Below are 14,624 nucleotides of genomic sequence, written 5' to 3' on the forward strand. Positions count from 1 at the left end.
ACACAGAACAAATAACAATGTTTTCTGTTCTGTGCTTTTGATGTACTGAATAAATACAATGATGCATGAACAGCCAATCCATTGCTATTCACTGTTATTTAAAAGAATAAAATGATGAGAAATATTACTCCTTTTTAAACACCATAGAATATTTATTAAAAGTATAGTCTCCTGTGGACGAAGAACTCAGCAGGTAACTGGCTAGCTATATTTACCTTTACCGTATAATTCTCCTTATTTCCCTTCTAGAAGTTAGGGCTGGGCGACACTGACTGACAATGGGCTTTTAGCATGTCATTTGTCATATGCCATATATAATACATTACATTTTAGTTTTTAGATTTTAATTTTAGATTGCACATGCCGTGACTTGTGATAGCACGTGGTGTTACAAATTAATATTATATTTTATATATTAAAAAATAATGTCAGATAGCGATTCATCAAGTCCAGAAAACGACAATGAAAGCGAGGGCGTTACTAAAGAAGTTATAGAACAGTCTGAGCAGGCCCAAGTGACTTGGAAAGATTTGGTAAGTTTTGCACGTGGCCTCCAGACGGAGTTACACATTCTTACTATACATAAATTTAATTTAGGGTCTTGTAGATGCGCTTTGTAAAGCATGTGAACAGTTAAAATGGAAAGAACCATCGAATATACAAAAGGAGGCGATACCTGTGGCGTTGCAAGGAAAAGATATTATTGGATTAGCCGAGACGGGCTCGGGCAAAACGGCTGCATTTGCTTTACCCATACTTCAGGCGCTTTTGGAGAATCCACAGAGATATTTTGCACTGATTTTAACACCTACCAGAGAATTAGCATTTCAAATATCTGAACAGTTTGAAGCCTTAGGTATGAATAGATAGATAATTTAAATATAATATAAATGTAATGAGGAATTTTTTATTTACTTAATTAAGTTAATTTTAACTAACTTCTTTTCCTGATGCTCTGTATTGATGTACAAAATTCAAACAAATTAAATGTAACCTCTGCTTAAAATTTATTACAAAAAATCGGTTGCCTGTAAAGTCGGTTTTACGGGCGAAGATTTTACGTGACAACGTCTTTTTTATATATTATTTTATATATTATTATATTATTATTTTATATATTATTTATATTTTATATATTATATTTTTATATATTATTTTATATATTATTTATTTTATATTATATTATTGATCTTATTATTTTCTACAAAATTTATTTGAAAATTTTTTCGATATATCAATTAGTTGCGGAGATATCGATCATTGAAGTTATTGTTTGCTACCAGTATTTTATATATTTATTTTTTTCAGTTATAAAAAATTACTATTTCCAATTGTGTCTACCAAGTATATATAATAATAAATTTTTGCTAAATAAATTTGAAATTAATTAAAATTTGTAAATGTAAATGATAAAGTTGAAAATTAAAACATTTACTAAAATTGGAATTTGAAATTCTCGCTAAACACAGTTAAATTCTAACTCCGCGCGTGGTGATTGGTCGGTTTAGTTCGTTTGTTTGGTCGCCCTGTTTTGACAGGTTAGAAGATATAATTTGTTATTTTAAATGTTTGACTAGCAATACGCGCTCTTTCTTCTCAATCAACTGAATTACGATTGATTGCAGAGTGATTTAAACTAATAATTTACTTAACACTATCAACATTTGTCAATAGTATGACATAACCTATAAACTCAGTTTCTCAACTTTTGTGTCAATCTAACAATTAATCAATCAATCATAGTTTACGATAATGAAATATTAGTGTACAATTATTTACCTTTATTGTTGTAGTTGTTGTAAATGACGAATCTAAGCTAGTGACGGAGAATTTCGTTACTTTTGAGTACTCGTTACAAATCGTTACTTTTGTATCGAGTAATCATATAAAGTATTCGTTACTTTGATTACTCTGATTACTTCGGGTAATCATATTTAATAGGAGCTATTTAAAACTTCATATTTATGTGGCACATTTTTGAAATTGGATTATTCAGACAGAATAAAATTTTATTTAAATTTAAATAATAAATGTCAGCTCAATATAAAAAATTTAATAAAGAAATATATCAACTCAAACAATAAAAAAAATAATAAATAAATAAATACAAAACTGCAAAAAAGCAATACAAATACATTCTGTACAACATGTTATTTAAAACTACTATAAGTGTTGATTGCAATGTAAAAACATAATCATTTCCACATTTTTTCGTTTCAACCGATTCCTTCGTTCAGATATTAATATCCCGGATTTAGAAAACACTCGTTCTGATGGAACGGAGGTAGACATTATACATAAATATTTATTAGCCAATTCTGAGAGATAGGGGTATAATGAAACTCTAGATTTCCACCAGTCGAGAGGATTCTCTTTTCTGAATATTAAGTTTTCGTTTAAATACGATTTTACTTATAAAATAACGTTGACTTTTGAATCCGCCTGTTTGGGTGTTTGAACAAATTTGTCAAAATCTTCCCATATTAAATTTTCCTCTTCTTCGACCTGTGAATGGGATTCTTTCATGTCAATATCATTATAGGCCAATTTTACAGCTAGGTGACAGCAAATACTTTGTTAAAAATTTCCCACTCATTAACAACATTAGTCAATTCTTCTTTTAAATGTTCAGCAGTATGACTTTCATCATACTGATGAATCCTAAGTAGACATGAATATAAAATCCATTCATCAGTAATAAAATGGGCGGTGTAACCTATGTAGCTAGTATGGGAATGTTGAGCAGTCCAGGAGCCAGTTGTAAGATTAATGGCATTGGTTTTCGTCAGTAACGCTTTTAATTTTTCCCTTTTTTGTTCATATTTTTGTGGTAGGAAGGAATTTGTTATGGTAAACCGACTAGGCATACAATAGGAAGACTCTAGGCCCACAATTAATTCTTAAAAAATACGTTTTAAGGCATAAAAAATATATCTGATTTATTATTTATCAACTTTAACATCTGGAAATTGGAAAATATCTTTTAAAAACAAAACTATATAGCTTGGGGCGTGTAAGATCTGCTTTAAAGAAATTACAATACCAGGTTATTTTTTTACAATTAATCTTTTACACGTAAAACATATATAAAGTATAAAGTAAATAACTCAATTTTTAAATAAATAAAATAAATATTTTTCATTATACGCATATATTCCTTTTCCATTTGTTCATAATCACATCCAATATCACAACAAAACATTTGAATATTAGACCCTGCTCCAGCGGTATTCCTATCTTCGTAAAATACCTATATACTCTTGTTATTCATATGTCTCTATGTCTGCGTATCGGCATATCGGTATCGGTACTGTACATCGGTCGGTAGTAGTCGGAGTCGGTATTGTACCTACGAAATAATTCGAAGCAGGGTAGACGCTTCAGCCGTACTCGTTACTCGTATATCCTACTCGTTATTCATACGTTATTTCGGTATCGGTAGTAAGTCGGTAATCGGTACATAAAGTAATCAAAGTAACGATTTGGTTTGAGGATATGTATTCGTTACTTCGGTTACTCTAAAGTAACGAATACTTTGTAACGAATAGTTACTTTTTCTCCAACACTAATCTAAGCACTCCACATTTTCACTACAGACACAGCTGACGATACTTTCAACGATTTTCAACTTTAGCGATTCAACGCGCCTAATTCTCTAGTGCCGCGCGCAGCGGACCGATCATGTTTGAGTGGGAGAGAGACGCAAGGCATTCGCCGGTCCGGCGGGCCTCTCTCTCGTTCGGCGACTCACTGTAACAGACGTGAGCGGGCGTTACACTTTTTCTTAAATGACTCCGAGCCACAACCTAATTTAAGACGTTGTCACGTCAAAATTCAGCAAATCCAAAAACGACCATGTTACAGGGATCTCCTCTGAAAATGCACAATTTTCGTTTGATATTTGATGACCTAATTTTCTATATATCTTCTTGATAGACCTAAGTAATTGCAAACTATCGAAATATTTGTTTCTGTGTGACATGTTTTCTGGATAGAACTTATACATATTTTTTACCAATTGTATTATTTTTTCTTTATCTGATGTTACCATCCCTTCTATGTCTAGTATTCTGCTAGATTTCTTCTCAAAATTTTTAAGATTTTTGTCCTCTTTCAAAAATAATTTCCAAGTTTCTGTATTGTGTTTTCATACACTTTTCCTTTTCTCTTTTGTTGTATAACAGTCTACATTCTGCTGTGCCTTTCTTTCTGATTTTAATAGTAATAACTTAATATGGTATACATTTTGTTACTCCATTTTTTATATCTCAAGGGCCTATGGCCTAACTGTGTTAATTACTTGATACCTATGATGCATACCTTAGTAATTGAATAATATATGAAATTACTACACACTATTCGTCACTACCTCTGAGAAATTTCAATTAAACTTCAAATAACAATGTTGGGTTTTACAATTTCCTAAAACACATATTTTTTAGGCTCGAGCATAGGGGTAAAATGTGCAGTAATAGTAGGAGGCATGGATATGATGTCCCAAGCACTGATCCTAGCCAAAAAACCTCACATTCTAATAGCAACTCCCGGCAGACTGCTTGACCATTTGGAAAACACAAAAGGCTTCAGTCTCAGAGCTCTAAAATTCCTCGTGATGGATGAGGCAGACAGAATTTTGAACATGGATTTCGAAGTTGAAGTGGATAAGATTTTAAAAGTAATTCCCAGGGAGAGGAGGACATTTTTGTTTTCAGCTACTATGACGCAAAAAGTTAAGAAATTACAGAGGGCCTGTCTGCAGGATCCTGTTAGAGTTGAGGTCTCCACTAAATATCAAACCGTGGAGAAGCTACAGCAGTATTATATTTTCATTCCTGTAAAATTTAAGGTAGGAATATCGAATATAACTAAGATCTAAAGCCTTTATATTGTTCTGAAGCTATTTTCTTGTGGCATTTTAAATTAATTTATATTTAAATGGGAATAAGCCACAATTAAAAGTTAAAATACGTTTATTGACGTTTCAATTTCCACTTCGGAAATCGTTCTCAAAATACAAACATTAGTAAATTAAACAAATTTTGTTTTTTGTTACTTAGTGAAAAAATTCTTCTAATAATTTAATTTTATCTAACTCATCTATATTGACAATTCAGACATACCTTATACATTTTAAAGTAGAAGACTTTAAAATGATATTGCCAATATTGTTGAGTTGCGTTCCTGGGACGACTTTACTTATAAGATAGTTCATTCGATTACATGAAATCAACTTTAACTTGAGAATATCCGTCAGAAAAGATCATAACATGTAATTCATCTTTAAAAAGACAAATACATGCCATGATGACAGTAAAATTCTCCTGTTAGTGATTCCATAGTAAATTATGAGGGAAAAACTAGGAAAAAAACCTCATAATACTATCCCGACATGGTAAGTATTTGATCGTGCATTTAGTTTACCTTCAATAAACACCAAATTCCGATTTTATATGTTTGTTATTTAAAAAACATAAATGATGTATTCTCTATATGTTACTGACTTACCAATACTGGTATTTTCCTTTTAATAACTTCCTCTTTCAATATGGGTAACCAGATCCTACTACATTCTGCCGAGGAATTCGCGACACAATTGGTCTCATTTAGCATGAGACTGGTTTTTCTCTCATAATTTACTATGGAATCACTAACAGGAGAATTTTACTTTCATCATGGCATGTATTTGTCTTTTTAAAGACGAATTACATGTTATGATCTTTTCTGACGGATATTCTCAAGTTAAAGTTGATTTCATGTAATCGAATGAACTATCTTATAAGTAAAGTCGTCCCAGGAACGCAACTCAACAATATTGGCAATATCATTTTAAAGTCTTCTACTTTAAAATGTATAAGGTATGTCTGAATTGTCAATATAGATGAGTCAGATAAAATTAAATTATTAGAAGAATTTTTTCACTAAGTAACAAAAAACAAAATTTGTTTAATTTACTAATGTTTGTATTTTGAGAACGATTTCCGAAGTGGAAATTGAAACGTCAATAAACGTATTTTAACCTTTAATTGTGGCTTATTCCCATTTAAATATAAATTAATCTAAAGCCTTTGTTTCAAATTATAATTTAATACATTTTAAATATTTAGTATGCCCCCATTTGTAGTAAAATATACAATTACTGAAAGTTTTTTTATATACAATTTTAAAAACATTTTATCATATGTGATAGACTAAAACAAAGTGATTCCTTCTTGTGGGCTGCTTAAATTTATGAATCTATTAACAATTAAAGATTAAAGAAATATTAAATATTACACATTTTGCTCATGATGTATCCATTATTTTATTGACACATAATGAAAAGTACACATTTTTTCGTCACTACCTCTGAAGCATTATATCACCAAACAAAAATATATTATTCTGTAGTAAAATAATAAACCAAAATCGTACATTTATTTTTAGGATGTCTATTTGGTGAACATTTTGAATGAGTTGGCTGGTAACAGTTTTATGATTTTCTGTTCTACATGTAATAATACAATAAGAACAGCACTAATGTTAAGAAATCTAGGATTAACTGCTGTGCCTCTGCATGGCCAAATGTCCCAGAATAAAAGATTGGCTGCATTAACTAAGTTTAAGGCAAAAAATCGATCTATTTTGATATCTACGGATGTGGCAAGCAGGTATGTATAATATTTATTTAATATCAAATACAAAGTTTGAGTTTGTTGTATCTTAACTTTTGAAGAAACATGTGTTTTTAAGAAAGTAAAGTGGTTGTTTTCCAAAAAAATATAATTTAAATTTATTTTATATGAAACAATAGTGGATTTTCATGAATAGTAAAGTCCTAAGAGAGTTGACCCACAAAAATCATATGGACAAGCTGAATTTTTTAGAGAATATTAATTTTAAGACCCCAAAAAAGATGCAAAAAAGTTTACCACTGTTACCCCTGGGCTTCCCTCTAAAACCCCCCTGGGAGTGGAAAAAAAAGCAAAAAAATCGATTTACCAAGAATCTGTACACTGTAGAAAAAAATGTTTCAAATAAAAAATGTAGCTGAGATAATTTTAAACAAACATGTTTATTAGCACTTTTTTGTAGAATGAACCGTTCTCTTAGAAACAACACTTGAAGCGACCGTCGATTTTGTATGTCAGTTCCGCACGCGAAATCAATGTTCAATAAAATTTGTATCAGCTGGACAGTAAAAATTGGGTATCTTTTGATCCAAATGTCCTATCAACAAAAATAAAGATGCCTTTAGGCAAAGAGTTCAGCTTTCATATGAAGTTTTTGTATTTGCCGGCTATAAACTCAGTTTTTCTAAAGGTGTTAAATAAATTAATGTGGTGCGTTTTTTGCCATTTTTTACGATTCTCGTGAGATCAATCAAATTGATCACTTTCATTGACCAGTTGCAGTAAAATTTCCATTTTTAACCTTTTCACTTAGGCTAGTTATAAAAGTAGTATGGTTTCTGGTACGGCTGTTTCTTGCCTGTGCTGATCAACACAGTTGCCGCAGTCAGTCGATGAAGTACTATGGCGTATAAATACGGTTCGTGCAGTGTATCAATACAGTCTATTCAGGACTGTATTTACAATTTAGTAGAAGTAACAAGTAACTATAAATTTGTTGCTGTTAGATTTTTGAAAAATAAAAAAAATTAAATATACTGAAAAATTATCATTATTTTATTTATTATTAGTAATTGTAGCAACAAGGTAAAAAACTACAAACAAATGGTACACAAAACATTCAAATGCAAAATATAAATAAAAGTTTTGGCTACATTAAAAGGAAAATTAAAAATTTGTTATTTCAAAACATGGCGTAATACATAGAGGCACATTACAGGCTATGCCATTTTTTTTAGGTCTTTATCAAAGATTTTAATGTCAGTATTAGACCCAGTATAAATGACAAAGTCCAAATTGTAGCCTGTCTCATAGTCACATAAAATGCGGAATATAATTCCAAATATGTGCTTTTTAGAGGGTATATATTGTTTAAATGCTAGCCTTCCCTTATAAAGCATCAAACTCTCGCCGAAACAAATGTTTCTGAATGGATACAGAAATCTACGAAATGCATTCTTTAAATGGTCTATAACGATTCGCAGCTTAAAAAGGGATTCTTCTTTGTCAACGGTATTGTTATCCCAAAAACGTAACAACGACAATGTAAGGAACGACAAAGCTAGAAAACAATACTCTTCATCCACATCAGTGTCTTTCCAATTTGCGACACGATAATTTTGTTCAATATCACTGTCTCACAACGTATTTATAAAAATTGTTAATTTCAACAACAATTGCTTTCATAAAAGTCAAAGAAAAAATGTTTTGAAACTACTTAAAACACTTAAACTACTTTTTAAATTATCATTCAAAAACTCTGATGTATTGTCATTAAAATTATGAACTATTGGTTGTAGATCTTTTCCCATTTATATAATGGAATCTTTTCACATTTAAGACGCTAAGCTTGTTGAAGAGAAGTAAATTCCAAAGTTAAAGCACTATTTTCACTAACCTGTTTTGATGATGGTAGAGTCTATTCATTATCATTTTCTTCTCCAGATTCATTACTTTCTGCATCAGATTCTTGAAGAATACACTAATTCTCACTGTCACTTTCCATTAAAATTTCATATAGTTCACTTTCGCTAAGATATTTGCGTATATGAGCCATTTCACTCAGCAATTGCTTTTATTAGTCAAGAATGTATAAGAAATCTAAATTTAAGAAGCACCCACTTATTTTTGTAAAAAAATACACTCCTAGTACAGAATGGTGTACAACACTATGATCATAATAGAAATAGACGCTGCACGCAAACCGGAGGAGATATGCAGAATTCATTTGTGGCTTAAAAGAAATAATCTTAACATTATCAAGTCTGTAGTTTCCGTCTTCTTTGAATATTCATAAAATATTATTATCCTAAAAGGTTTTTCAAATGGTCAAGTATTATAAATTTTTTATATCATAGAACTAATCCAAAAAATATGTTTTGACAACAAAAGTCTTTCATTTCCGTCCAACTTGAATAATATTAAAATATTTCCTATCGTAAATTCCAGGTAGTAAATAAAAATCTTTTAACAATACCCTACAATATGACAAGCTGTCTGGAACCGTCTTTACTATTAGCTAATTAATGCAATAGGTAATAAAATTATTTCAATTTGAATATTTCTTACCTGTTAACCATTCTGTGAAATTTGATAACAATTCTATTGTATTTACTAAAACTCATAATTCGACAGTTTTTTTTCCTATTTTTCAAATAGGTTTATCAGTAGCTGTAATTCACACAATTAAATTCTTAAAGAAAATAAATTAAAATACGCTGCTAAAAACTATCGTACATAAATACGACTAACGGGAATCCTAAGATTTTACAAGTAAATCCCTGTAGTGCGTGCCTGTGTAAAAAGGTGCGGATTTGTACGGCTCCCGCAGTGAAGCATAAAATTTTTAAATGTATTGTAAATTTTGATATAACATGCTTAACTCTTTTCTCTAGGCAATATACAATACATAAGCAGTATCTGATTCATACGGTTTCCGCAGCGAATGCCGAAAAAGGGTACGCGTATTTAGCCGGTTCCCGTTGTACGGGCACGAAATTATTTTACGTGTATATCCGGTTCCCAAAGTGAAAAGGTTAAAGATCAATCTTTAAAACCTATGACATGAAATTTCAATTTTGAGTTGTGGTAACAAATAGGCATTTGAAATATGATTAAAAAATGCAGAATTTAATGTTTTACATTACAAACGATCACATGTCACGGGAAATGCATTTAAGAAGACGGTTTTGGGTGTAGTTTATTGCAGAAGTTTTGCTCTTTTGAAAAATGTACTAGTGTAATTGAAAAAAAGTTTTAAATGATTTAGATCGTTTGTTGTGTGAAAGTTTAAATCCAGCGTTTTTAAGCATATTTCAAATGACTCACAATTGTTGTCAATCCTCAAAACTAAAATTTCATGTTATAGGTTTTAAAGGTTAGGCTCTAGTAGTTGAAACTTTATAGTGGCCAGTCAATAAAAGGGATAGAGTGTATTAATCTCGCGAGAATCATAAAAAATGGCAAAAATCGCTAAGAGAATGGTTCATTCTACACAAAAAATGCTTATAAACATTGTTGTTTAAACAATCTCAGCTACATTTTTTTCCTGCTGTGTACAGATTCTTGGTTAATCAATTTTTTTGCGTTTTTACCCTCCTAGATGGATGGTTTTAGGGAGAAGCCCGGGGGTAATACAAATTCTGATTATCATAAGTCCATAATTCTTCGGAGTCGATAGTTTTAACAATTTGCTAACACTAGAGACGAAATACTCACCTTGGTGCACCATTTCAACTTTGTCACTCAGATTGAATAACTGATTCTGAACCTTAAATTCAATGTGATAAGGGATTTTTGACAATTATTGTCAATTAGTGTTTTTGTGTTTTCCACATAAGTCTACAGTTATTTTTGTATCGATTTTATAAAAATAATATTGTTCTTTTTTTGCTTTTAACATATTAACTATGTACCATATTTCTTGACCTTTTAAAACCATCCCATTTGGCATTTCTATCACTTATATTAGCAGTTTTCAATCTCTGTATAATTAATTTGCCCTAATTCTAATTTTACTATTAACTTCATTATATACAAAATTCATTCCGATTTTTATACATAAAATAAAATTTGCCGAACAGCAAATAGTTTTATGTTGTCTATGATGCATTACACTGTGGTTGATTTTAAATAATGAAATTAACAGTTATATTATTCGTCACTACCTCTGAGACAATAATTATATTACTGAATAAAACAAACAGTGCCGCAATGTGTTTTACAATTAGTTTTTCTTTGCTTTAGAGGTTTAGATATACCACATGTAGATGTCGTTATCAACTTTGACATACCAACACACAGCAAGGACTATATTCACAGAGTGGGAAGGACTGCACGTGCTGGAAGATCTGGTAGGGCTGTGACTTTTGTTACACAGGTAAGATTATTTATGGTAATAGTGCTTATTTAAATATTTCTTTTTTTATTTATTCCTAATATATTAAACATATAAGACTTTATTAAATTACTTATTTGATTGTTTCTTATATCTAAATTTCTCACATTAAAATATTTTACATTTTTCGATAACCACTTGACTTAGACTATACATACCCTTAACATTTTGTGTGGGAAAATCATTAAATTTGCACCAAAATTACTTTCTAGCTTATTATTCTCTTGTCTTGCTTTTTTCATTATATCTTTCTCATGTGCTCACTTTTTCACTTCCTCTCTTAACATACTTTCTCCCTAGCTTGTTTCCGCTTTTTATCTTTCTAATTTGTTCTCACTTTCGATTGTTCTTCTGACTTCTCCCTTTCTCGTTATTTATCTTTATCTCGTTATCTTTTTGATTGTTCATTTTCTCGCATTTTTCTTTATCGCTACTGTTCGCTCTTTCTTGCTTTTTATTTATTTTGCTTGCTCTTGTTTTCACTTGTTCTGCTTATCGCTATTTCGCTCAGTGGTTTTTATCGCTAGTTCTCTTCATCACAAGTTCTTCCACTTCCTCTATTTCCCTCTGGGGACATATAGTTAAGAAGTTTTAGGTTAGAGACCTAAATGGTTGTATACTTAATGCTAAAATTTGGTCCAAAACCAAATCGTACAGTTTTTATTATTATTTCTAATGTGTAATTTTTAATTTCAGTACGATGTTGAGTTGTATCAGCGAATAGAGCAACTAATAGGCAAGCAACTACCATTATATAAAACCGAAGAAGATGAAGTTATGGTACTGCAAGAAAGAGTTGCTGAAGCGCAGAGAATTGCCAAAATGGTACGTATATGAGTTTCAAAATGATTTTAGCATGCACAAAAACCATAAACAGAACAAGCCAAATATTGTTCAGCAGAGGTAGAGGTGTATACAGTATGAGGTGTATACAGTATTTCCATATATTTTCATGATATTAGCCCCTATTATCTACATTTGTCATTGATTTGGTTATTGGAAAAACTTTTGTACAATGGCTACACCAATAGAAACTTTAAATGTTCTACATTTTGCCTCTTCTCTAAAAAACAATGTTCTCAAAGTTATTTACTTAAAAATACGTCTTTATTCTCGACTTTTTTTTCCTATCAGCTATAGCCAGTCCCAGCTCTCGATTCATCATTTCAAATGTAATATATGATCTGTCCCTAATAATTATGCAACCAATAACATACTGTAATCAACATTCGTAGTTTCATTCTTAATTTCAAATTTTATAGGGGATATGATATTCTTTTTTGCAGTACAATCTGAAGCAGTCGTAACGCCAGTTTCTCATGAAATATCGTAAATATTTTTATCTCTAAAGTTAAAAGAAACCTTGTTCTAACTTGTCGATAATACATTGATTCTTTTTCAGGAAATGAAAGATTTAACTGACAAGAAGGGCGGCAAGAGGAAGAAGGGAGGCGATGATGATGACACAGAAGAAGCGACGGGCGTGAGGAAGAGGTTAAAAGGAGGCAAACAAAAGAAAACTGGAAGAAAGAAGTAAATTTAGTATGTAGTGAATATTTATGTACATATATTTTTTAATAAAATGTTTAAAAAATGCACATATTTTGTTTTATTGGATGTACTAGAGCAGGATAAATTTAAAATTACTGATTGAATATTCGAAATATTGCCATTTAAATGAAACGGTGATAGATCACACATACACAGAATAAAGTTACATGAGAGTAGAAAGAATCTTACTTTATACACGGTTGTAATTTCAAGAAAGTTCTAATAGTCCTTCATATGAAAAAAAAAATTAACTATTTTGGTCACATACTAAAAAATGGAAAATTTGAGTTGATGCGATTGGTTATACAAGGGAAAGTGGAAGAAACGACTGGGACGACGACGAAAGTCCCGGTTGAAAAATTTAAAGCAGAGCGCAAGACCAAAAGGAAGGCCACGGAAAAGTTCACGGGGCAGCGGAAGCGCAAAATTTGCTAGACGTGAGAACCTGGAGAAGATCGGCGCAGGACCAGCAAGGTTGGAGGCATAGTTTGGAGGAGGCCAGGGCTCGATTTGGGCTGTAGCGCCATTGGAGAGAGAGAGAGAAAGAAAGAGGGGGGAAAGAGAGAGAGAGTAGGAAACAGGCTTATGGAAATTGGTAGTAATCTACGGAGAAGAAACTGTGAACAATAATGGCGAAAGGCTTATAAATATATGCCAACAGTATGACTTAAATATTTTAAATGTTTTTTTTGCACATTTTGGTAATTTCGCCTGGTAACAACACACGAGCGGTCTACAATCGATAATAAACTACATATCAAACTCTGCGGAGAATCTTGCTCAGAATTCTAAGAAGTATCGTACATAGAGCAGAAATGTTAGAATCTAGAATAGTAGAAATTGTTAGGAAACAAAGAAATGGTTGAAATTTATTATAATAAAACGGCTGATGAAGCCCTTTTAGCTGGGAGGTGATTTGGTAATACAAAACTGGCATAATAAAATGTAATCACTATGTAAGATCCTACCTTCAAGGGTCTAGGTTGTATGCATTACAAACAGACACAATTATCATGTGTTACCTGATCCTTCCACAAATGCTGTTACCAAAGAATATAGACGCATATGAGTATTATTATTTGCTGTTACTGAGCCTTCTCATACCCAAGCTGGTAATGTGATGTACAGCTGCGGTCATTGAATAGTTTACACTCTTACATATCTAGTAGTCGATATTTTTGTTTTACCTCGTTTAAAAGCAAATTTTACGTCAAAGTGACGTTACCAGTGGCGGACTCTGACAGAATAGGTTGATTAAAATTAAAAAACCAAAATAAAATAAATCTACTTTACAAAATGTAACAAAATGGAAATTATAGAAATAAGTTTTTCTGTTCTTCGAGTTTGGCAATTGCTCTTGTTAGTTGCGCGTGAATTAAATGCATTCTAGGCATTTTGAACGCGTGTAATAGCTTTTTATTTTATTATTCAATATGCACGAAATGTTTGACAAGCACTGTGATATTACAACACTATTACATCGATTTTACACTATTACAATGTAAAAATTAAAGTGTAAACTATTCAGTGATCGTAGCTGTACATGACGTTGCATATGTTTATTATATGTATAGTTAGGATGTCTGGTTACTATATATTATTGTGAGTTGTATAACATTAAGTGACCAGAGGCAGACTCAAGTACGTGCTTGCATCACTCTTGAGTGGGCTGCCTAAGTCAGAGAGTGATGTTGCAGGCCTAAATTCGGATATTGTAGGGTTGGGTTAGTAATCTGGATCTGGAAGATATTAAATATAGCAAATTCCTAAACAGGTAAACACCCTCGGATATACACATCATTTTTCTTCAGCGTTTATGATTCAACAGAAAAATGTAACAATGCAGCCATATTTACTCATTCTTGACTTATCTTTATACTATGCAACATTATGTATGTGTTTCAAGAAGCCAAATTTTTATATGTTTACTGTAAGTTTATTTTATTTCTGCTATAAAACATTCCAAAACTGAACATTAAAAGCCATCAGAACATGGAAATATGTGTAGCAAGTTTAGATTCAAATATTTAACTATTGAAATATTTGTCATTAGATGCTAAAATGGCGAA

General features: G+C 31.3%; 1 protein-coding gene and 1 non-coding gene across 2 annotated transcripts; both read left to right on the forward strand.

The window, feature by feature from the left end:
• Window positions 1-326: 326 nt before the first annotated feature.
• Window positions 327-12,602, forward strand: pths (probable ATP-dependent RNA helicase DDX47). The gene is made up of 7 exons (XM_072539969.1): window positions 327-533; window positions 598-856; window positions 4,443-4,846; window positions 6,424-6,647; window positions 10,854-10,986; window positions 11,701-11,829; window positions 12,407-12,602. Exons 1-7 carry the CDS (start codon window positions 426-428, stop codon window positions 12,539-12,541), a joined length of 1,392 nt encoding a protein of 463 aa, XP_072396070.1. The 5' UTR covers window positions 327-425; the 3' UTR covers window positions 12,542-12,602.
• On the forward strand, window positions 10,698-10,792 carry LOC140449270 (small nucleolar RNA SNORD70). The gene has a single exon (XR_011951777.1). It is a non-coding gene; the product is annotated as a small nucleolar RNA SNORD70 (small nucleolar RNA).
• Window positions 12,603-14,624: the final 2,022 nt, after the last annotated feature.

Source organism: Diabrotica undecimpunctata, chromosome 8 (genome assembly GCF_040954645.1).
Source record: "Diabrotica undecimpunctata isolate CICGRU chromosome 8, icDiaUnde3, whole genome shotgun sequence".
Lineage (NCBI taxonomy): Eukaryota > Metazoa > Arthropoda > Insecta > Coleoptera > Chrysomelidae > Diabrotica > Diabrotica undecimpunctata.

Bases quoted from the DNA above. Each gene is read 5' to 3' on its own strand.
- pths (XM_072539969.1), top strand. From the start codon at position 426: ATGTCAGATAGCGATTCATCAAGTCCAGAAAACGACAATGAAAGCGAG. The intron at 857-4,442 runs GTATGAATAGAT...CATATTTTTTAG, and splicing joins TGAACAGTTTGAAGCCTTAG to GCTCGAGCATAGGGGTAAAA. The intron at 10,987-11,700 runs GTAAGATTATTT...TTTTAATTTCAG, and splicing joins CTGTGACTTTTGTTACACAG to TACGATGTTGAGTTGTATCA.